Here is an 8,053-nt window from a genome sequence, read left to right on the forward strand (position 1 = left end):
CAAGTGTTCAAGAGAGGAACCGACTCTTTAAGTCTTCTCATCGGGTTTTTGACAGAAAAAAACAGGAGAAGGTTCGCGGATCAGTCAGGGAGTTTAAGATCACAAATGGCAGGGAGTTTCAGTGGAAGTCATGAGAAATCAAATCTCAGAGTTTTTGCTGAGAAAGTGCTGAGATTTACAGGGGAGATGGGTGTTGTGACGTGGGAGATGGGCAAAGAGTTGGGTGCAATGGTGAGGGAGATGGGCAGAATGGTGTGGGAGAAAGGCCAAGTGGCGGGTGTCGTGATGTGGGAGACGGGCAAAGAAGATCCAAGAAGAGTGATCCACTCCATCAGAGTTGGTTTTGCTATGACATTGGCTTCATCGCTGTGCCTGTTGCAAAAGGCGTCACCTTTACAAGGGATTGGCCAAAATGCCATGTGGGCTGTCATAACAGTGGTTATTCTCCTTGAATTCACTGCAGGTAACTTCAATCTTAGCAGAAAGACAGAGAAAATGAGAAGGAAATGATCATTGCTGATATGGGCATTCACTCTTTTTACCAAACATGTGTAGGGCTTTTGCTGTTTAATGTTCTTCCTTTGTATCGTGTTCTTTTACCTTCGGTTGAGGAGAATGTGCTGCTATAAGCAGCTGAAACACCAAGATCAGAAAGATGAATACATCTAGGACAGATTGCGGAAATTAAATTTCTTGACTAGTTACATACGATGCGCTGAACCACTCGACTTATTGTTCGTGCGACAGGAGCAACACTACGTAAAGGGCTGAACAGGGTCGTCGGGACAGTGTTAGGCATTCTGTTCGTGCACTTTGTCGAGCATCTTAGTGCACATCGGCCTATACCCAGAGCCGTGTTCATGGGATGGACAGTTTTTGTCATTGGTGAGTTCTTAAGTATCGGTACTATGCAATGCTTCTCTGTCTTCTCGCTCAGCAGGGTTGCTACATTTTGAATGTCACAGGAACTGCAGCTACCTACATGAGGTTCATTCCCATCATAAAGAAGAAATATGATTACGGGATCCTCGTATTCATTTTGACGTTCAGTATGATACTAGTGTCCAACTACCATGTTGACAATTCAACCCGCATGGTGCAAGACCGCTTCTACACTATCGCAATTGGTTGCGGGATATGTCTTTTCTTGAGTCTGCTCATCCTTCCAACCTGGTCAGGTGATGACCTCCATGAATCCACAATAGCCAAGCTTGAAGGACTAGCACAATCTGTAGAAGGTATGACATGCATCTTTTGGTTTCGGCTCGCATTCTTGCAAGATGGTTCAATTCAACTGAAGTGGGTTCCTAACAGCCTGTGTTGGGGAGTACTTTGGCGATGCTCAGACGAAAGAAACCCAAGACAAATTGCCAAAGGATTCCATAGACCAGAACTGCATCAAAGTGTTGGATTCCAAGTACACTGATGAAACTATGGTAATGACTCTCAATTTGGAATACAAGAAACCAATATTTGACTATTCTTGTTGCAATGCCGCAGGCATTATATGCAAGTTGGGAGCCAAGATACCAAGGAAACTGTTACAAATCTCCGTGGCAGCAGTATGTGGAGTTCGGAGTTGCTCTACGCCGATTCGCTTACACAGTTATGGCTTTACATGGTTGTTTGCATACCGAAATCAAGGTATTGAAAATCAATTCCCATTGGAGCTATCATCCATATGACAATTGTTTTCTGAAGTTAGGTAAATCATTGCTACGGATACTCATTTATGCTACATGCAATACTGGCATATCAGAACAGAGTAAAGAACTTCCACTTTCATATTAGATTCTCTAGTGTCGATTATTTGACGGAAGTTCTACCAAATTGTTACCTGTCAAGGATGCGTCATTTTTGCCTTCAATAAAATCCGATACTAAACTCAAATTGTTAGCCTCTCTCTTCTCTGGGAATTTGTTGTATATCTTCTTTTCTCTAACTGGAGAACACTTCTAGACACCTATGATCATTTTCGTCGCGTTAACGAAACATTCCCTAATTATTGGATTTGATTATGTTTCTTCCTTGATAATAAATTCATGAATATAAATGTATGCTAGACTCCACCATCTGTACGTGCTCTCTTCAAGGATCAGTGTACCCGTTTAGCTGGAGAGGTATCAAAAGTGTTAGTGGAACTTGCTAATAGCATGAGGAATCGCCGCCATTTTTCTCAGGAAATTCTCTCCGGTCATCTCCAGGAAGCTTTGCAGGACCTCAACACCGCACTACAGTCCCAACCACAGGTTCTCTCAGACTCGATGAACAGAAAGGACTCCAGAATCTCTCTTATGACAATCTTGGAAGCCAATTCTTCTCCATTGCGTGAATCGAAAACCACAAAACCTCCTGAACAGGTGTTAGGGCCACAGAGGAGTAAACTTGTTATAGCTAGCCTCGAGTTCTCCGAGGCACTTCCTTTCGCTGCCTTTGCTTCTTTGCTAGTAGAGGCCGTGGCTAGGCTTTATCATGTTATTGAGGAAGCTGGAGAATTGGGGAGGATAGCTCGGTTCATGGGGTATAAAGCGGGTGAGGACGTTGTTGTGACACTAGGAGGAAAAAAATCGAACTTCGTTGGGAATCATTTCTCTCCATCGGGAACAGAATAGCGGAGATTTTACTTTTTAGGATGAGTGCCCTGATGCTATTTTCTTCTTCTTGTAACACCTTTTAGGCTTATTGTCTTCTCAACAGGGCTCTAACAGACCAACTGATATACAGATTCAACTCATCCTGAAATATTTTGAAAGGTCAGAGCCTTATTCTATTATCGACTAGCCAGGTTTGTCTCACTTATATTGATAGTATCAGAAACATTGTTCTCATCCATCAACAAAAGTAAACTGCTTTTTGTCTAGTCTCTCCTATTTCTGACACGATGTTATGACTCCTGAGGTCCATCTGCGACATACTGGATGAAGCATCATTCAGAAACATCTATAGTCAAAAGCATTACAGGCATCAACCCTAATCCTTCCACTCTCTCTACTGATCCTTCATTGCAATTTCTGTCTAAGTAGTGGAGCATCTTGTTAAATTTGATTCTCAATAGCCACCAATCAATTAGTTTATCCACCGAAAAGAAAAGGGGCCACACGCTTGGTAGGGGAAGGGGAATCTATCATGATATGAAAAGTTGGGAAAGAACTTGTAAAAGGAGCAATACACGAGTGTTGGCCGAAAGACAGACGGCAATAATATTTATGTACTCACTGGGTACTCTTTTGATTCTTCAAGGTGCAACTTCACATTACTTGTCAATTTCTTTTGATAGTGCAGATACAAAGACTCAATCTGCTAGTTGATTGTTTACTACAATGACATGCAGTTCTCCAAAAAGTCGAAAAATATTCCTGTTAAAGCGCCGCTGAGAAGAATGAATTGATTTTCGACACCTTGGAGATAAGTAAGACCAAAATCTGTTCACCTCCCTCTGTTTTACTTAGGGCAGAGGATATCATTCACTCAGGCACATCTTCCTGAACGGTCAAATTTCATGTCCCTTTAGGTAGAAACTTGTATTCAGATAATTTCACTAATATACTGTATTAAGATAGTTCAATCGTCAAAAGAACAAGAAAAGGAAATGGACAGAATGTTCCTGTGAAGACTAAAACTGGCTTTACATCAACATTTTAGGTAAAAGTCTTCCATTTATTACGTGAATGTACAAAAAACCATCACAAGAAGCTTACAAGGGCAACAAGGGGTTCCTAGAAATGGATGTGTTTGATCTGAACAACTCCAGAAGACGGATAATAATTTAAAGGCAATAGGTACATTATCAGCTTCGTCGTTCAATTTGACAATTCTTCCTTATGTGAGCATACACTAGCATTGTATCACTCCTTTTTGCATCAGGGAATGGACAGTGAATTTCAAACACTTACGGTTACTATCTGAGACATGGAACTTGAAGTACAAAGTAAACCACAACCTCTGGTTCAATCTATAAAAGTGATTTCCACCAGGAGGCCTACTACTCTCTAAGCTTAACCCCATAAAGTGGAAACTGAAACGACATTACAATGGAAGTTGAAAAAGAACACCAGATAACAAAAATCTTCATTTGGAACCTTTTTTGGAGTAATGAGGAAGGGCTTTAGCTGCTCTAGCTTATCTCCCACTCCAAGAATCAACATAAAAAGGCGTTGTCCCGGATCAGATTCTTTTTTCTTTTAACAGGGTAGGCAAAGCTATGTGAACAGCTTTCACTTGCTGGTCATGCTCAGGGCAGGACACCATCGTGCAACCCTCGTTTCTGCAATCTACCGTTGAGTTCACCCGTCCATTTCTTCTCAGTACCCTCCTCTACTCAGAAAGGTTTTGGATAACTTAGCGAGCCAGTGTTGTCATAACCTCCATATGGTATATCCCCATAATACTCCATGTAGTTCCCATGTCCCGAGTACGGTGACACACAGCCGAAGTGATTGAGATCGTCAGGAAGTTCGACTTCGCCCGCTAAATTTGAGTACGATGAGCTGGGAGAAATTTCCTTGTGGTCATATTGCTGCCATGAAGTCATGGGATTTGGAAAATCATACTGTTGGTGTTGGAAGTTATGAGGAACCGTGCATTGTCCTTGTGAGTAGTCCTGCGCGAAGTAAAATGAGAAGATGAAATGCAAAATATCAGTAATATGGAAGTAGTCGACATGAACGCGGAAACAGCTCAATAAATAAAGATAATCTCCTTGCTCCTAGTGTAGTTTTGTACCTTTGAAGAGTCAAGAATCATATCAGGTGAGACCCAACAGCTTCCAGGATTGGTCTCTGTCAAGTAGGGATTCAAATCTGCCGTTGGTGTAACTTCGTGTCGAGGCGGCATATGGCTAGGATAATAACTTTCGTTATACAGGTAGCTTCCTTGAGAATAAGTGTTGCCAGACATGCTTGAAGGCTCACTGCAAACTTCCATTGTCTCACAATCGCCATTACTCGAACTGTTTCCAACTATTTTGCTTTTTGGTTCTCCATGGCAATCGCTCGTCTTCTGAGAAAGCTCGTTCCTTTTTACAATACGGCACAGTGCAAATGGCCCCTGACATGAATATTAATCACATGGAATACCTCAGGCTCCATTCTGTTAGAAACTAAATTGACCTATAATACTCTTCTTGTTTCTTGGGCGGTGGATATGCATGTATATTTATTAGTCTATACATTATCAAACAACAGTGGCATCGACGACATCTATAGTAATTCGTCCTGAGAACTATTACCTGAAAGTTTTGTGATCCTTGGGAAGAATCGTCACAGAGGCGATACTCGTGCATTACCCAGTCAGTACGATCTCCTAATGGGGCCCGTCCACGGTAGAAGACGAGTGTCTTTCTATAACCAGTGACAGAGGACTGGCAGACAACCTTCCGGTCTTTCCCTGTGGCCTTCCAATAGCCGGCTTTAGTGGCCCGATTTGTTCGTGAGCCATTTGGGTACTTTCTGTCCCGTGGACAGAAGAAGAACCATTCCATGTCTCGCTGGGGAAGAAATGATTTATCTGCAGCAAGAAAACTCATTCCGCTTAGATAGACTTCTTGATTTGATAAAAAGAAACATGGAAACATGTTTTATCTAGGGCATTCTGCCGTATGGCATTGCACTCTCTATTAGACGAGAAAAAGGTTGCAATCTTAGTGGAATTATTGTTTGGCTTGGTTCAAAAAGAGGCGCAAAGGAAGGTGTGATTACAAAATGAATCACATGGCACTTTTGGAAGCTAAAAAGTTCCCATTCACATTCAGTACACTTAAAGTAAGCCTCAATCTCAGAACTTATCACAAACAGTTGAGCTAATGATAAGAGTCCACTGTGCTTGCACACAAGCATGTACCTGGAAGCTCCCAAGGATCGAATTTGTACAAATCGACAACGGGAATCACTTCGAGCTCGAACTCGTGTCCCTCAACTTTTCTTTTCAAATAATATCCAACCAATTCTTCATCCGTGGGGTGGAAGCGGAATCCTGGCGGCAGCGATGCACTAGCCATTATATCTCAACTCCACAATCCACCCGATTTTTTTACAAAGAAAGCGAAATACCAAAAAGAACACTAGAGAGGAAGAAAATGCGTGAGGTCAAGAGCTGAAAAGCTGTATCAAAGACAAGACTCGGAAATATTCGGCTAAGTGCCTAAACTGTATCTATTGAAGATCTGGAAAATCCAAAAGTAGAAGCTTTTCTCGACGACGGATTTCTTGGCAAGAACCGAGTGCGACTTCCCCCGAGTGCACCCGTTGGAGGTCAGAATCATTGTCTTGCCAAAAAATTTCTGGTATTTCTTATGATTAGGCTGTCACAACCCAACCAACCCCCCAAAATCTTTCTAATTCCAAATCAAGATCGAAATTTGATCAACACCCGGAAACCTCAAGCAGTTCCTAGCTTCGATGCTAAAATGTTCCCGAAACCCGACAACCTGAACCAGCTAAAACTTCCAGAACTGGAATCTATTAGTGCCTGCAAAGGCAACCATCCAAGAATTTTTGCAAGTGAAGAGAGATGAAGATTTGGATGGTGACCCAGAAGAGAGAAGCGGCAAGAGTAAAAGCAGAGGAGGGTGTGCTGGGGTCTTATATAGGGTGTGTGGGAAGCCAACCGTCGCAAGACATAGTACCGAAAGGTTGAGATTGCTTGTCTGATTCATCCCCAAAAATTCCAAAACGTGTGGACCCCACGACCCCTAACCCGTTCACACATAACAGTTATTCCCGCCATTTTAGACATTTTGACCGTTGCTTAAAACGGTATTTTGATTCTAATCAAGAAAAATACTAACGATTCCCTCATGCAAAAAAAAAAAAAAGTTGCCAATATACCATTTAACGTCTTATCTATATAATTATGTCGTTAAATCATAAAAGTCATCACCAATTATGCGTTTCGTCGTATTTATTAATGAAATAGGGGAAATTGTTTATGTAGAAAGTGTATATTGTGGCTCTATCGACATTAAATTTTTTGGGTTTTATATTTGCCAAAATATATTATTTATTTATTTTTAATATTCTTTTTTTTTTTTTTTTGTAAAAACAACTTGTAATTCTTTTAACGATCTTCTAATATATGTTATCTCGCAAATATTAGCTATCATTTTGCACAATAATTTTTTTTTTTTCAATGATTGTCGGACATCATTTGTATGTAAAAATATTTTGCAAGTTTTGTGTCCAAATATAATTCAAATCTTTCAAAATTATCTAAATTGATGAGAGTGATATGTGATTATGCACTTAATCATCAGTGTCGCCATCAATTATGTTATTAATTTCATCAAACATGCACAATCTTGTGAAATGACTTTTCACCATATGCTATAAGCTTTTCTAATTGAAAGGCTCTTTTACTTTTCAAATAAAGATCGATGTTCTAAAAATACTATCTGTCAAAGATGAGTCAAATATGAGATGCAGATCCATACATTGTTAAACTCTTTCATAACCTCATCATAAACCATTCTATTAAAACATTCATATAGGTACTTCAAAACGGAATCTATACGTACAAAAACATCATCATCAAACTATTATTACCAGAACAGTTGTAATTTTATTATTCTGTGTCAATTATGCATTAGAATTAGAGACGAAAAATTGGAGATTCGTTAGGATTAGAGATCTATCTAACTAATAAAAAATAAAACTTGGACTACCAAATTTGCCACTTCAGATGAATGAAGACTTATTTGTTCTTAACCGACTACTTTCTTTTTATGAGTTTAAGATGAATTTAGTACACTTGGGCTACTAAATCTGATAGTATTCCACAAAAATGGTAAGAAAGAAGGAAATGGAGAAAGACTGCACAGTTCCGATTGGATTCCCCAGTGCAATGGAAAGTGCATGCCGTCTCAGCATTGATTGAGGGTTTCTTTGATCTTGTTCTTGCAGTCTAAGCGCCTTCCACATCATCCTGAGTCAGACAAAACACTTTTATCTCTCTGTCCCTCTCTCTCATCTCATTAAAGAGATGGTGTCATCGCTAATCCAAAGGAGGAAAAAAGGAAGAGTTCTAAAAGTGCAGACTGCAGTATTTTTGTACCTTTTGG

The 8,053-nt window shown here is 40.3% G+C and overlaps 2 protein-coding genes across 2 annotated transcripts; one reads left to right on the plus strand and one right to left on the minus strand.

The window, feature by feature from the left end:
• Positions 1-2,628, plus strand: LOC115743078 (aluminum-activated malate transporter 14-like). Its single transcript, XM_030677675.2, has 7 exons — positions 1-223; positions 278-463; positions 748-885; positions 966-1,238; positions 1,315-1,436; positions 1,501-1,644; positions 2,064-2,628. Exons 1-7 carry the CDS (start codon positions 106-108, stop codon positions 2,610-2,612), a joined length of 1,530 nt encoding a protein of 509 aa, XP_030533535.1. The 5' UTR covers positions 1-105; the 3' UTR covers positions 2,613-2,628.
• Positions 2,629-3,847: 1,219 nt separating this feature from the next.
• On the minus strand, positions 3,848-6,529 carry LOC115743073 (NAC domain-containing protein 71-like). Its single transcript, XM_030677666.2, has 4 exons — positions 5,839-6,529; positions 5,228-5,505; positions 4,723-5,046; positions 3,848-4,600 (listed from the first exon to the last, which is right to left on the minus strand). The coding sequence occupies exons 1-4, from the start codon at positions 5,993-5,995 to the stop codon at positions 4,319-4,321; spliced, it is 1,041 nt and encodes a 346-aa protein (XP_030533526.1). The 5' UTR covers positions 5,996-6,529; the 3' UTR covers positions 3,848-4,318.
• Positions 6,530-8,053: the final 1,524 nt, after the last annotated feature.

This window comes from Rhodamnia argentea, chromosome 3 (genome assembly GCF_020921035.1).
Source record: "Rhodamnia argentea isolate NSW1041297 chromosome 3, ASM2092103v1, whole genome shotgun sequence".
Classification (NCBI taxonomy): domain Eukaryota; kingdom Viridiplantae; phylum Streptophyta; class Magnoliopsida; order Myrtales; family Myrtaceae; genus Rhodamnia; species Rhodamnia argentea.

Coding starts and splice junctions, on each gene's coding strand:
- LOC115743078 (XM_030677675.2), top strand. CDS start 106: ATGGCAGGGAGTTTCAGTGGAAGTCATGAGAAATCAAATCTCAGAGTT. Junction 886..965: donor ATGGACAGTTTTTGTCATTG/GTGAGTTCTTAA, acceptor TGAATGTCACAG/GAACTGCAGCTACCTACATG. Junction 1,239..1,314: donor ACTAGCACAATCTGTAGAAG/GTATGACATGCA, acceptor GGTTCCTAACAG/CCTGTGTTGGGGAGTACTTT.
- LOC115743073 (XM_030677666.2), bottom strand. CDS start 5,995: ATGGCTAGTGCATCGCTGCCGCCAGGATTCCGCTTCCACCCCACGGAT. Junction 5,047..5,227: donor AAGGATCACAAAACTTTCAG/GTAATAGTTCTC, acceptor TATTCATGTCAG/GGGCCATTTGCACTGTGCCG. Junction 4,601..4,722: donor TGATTCTTGACTCTTCAAAG/GTACAAAACTAC, acceptor TACTTCGCGCAG/GACTACTCACAAGGACAATG.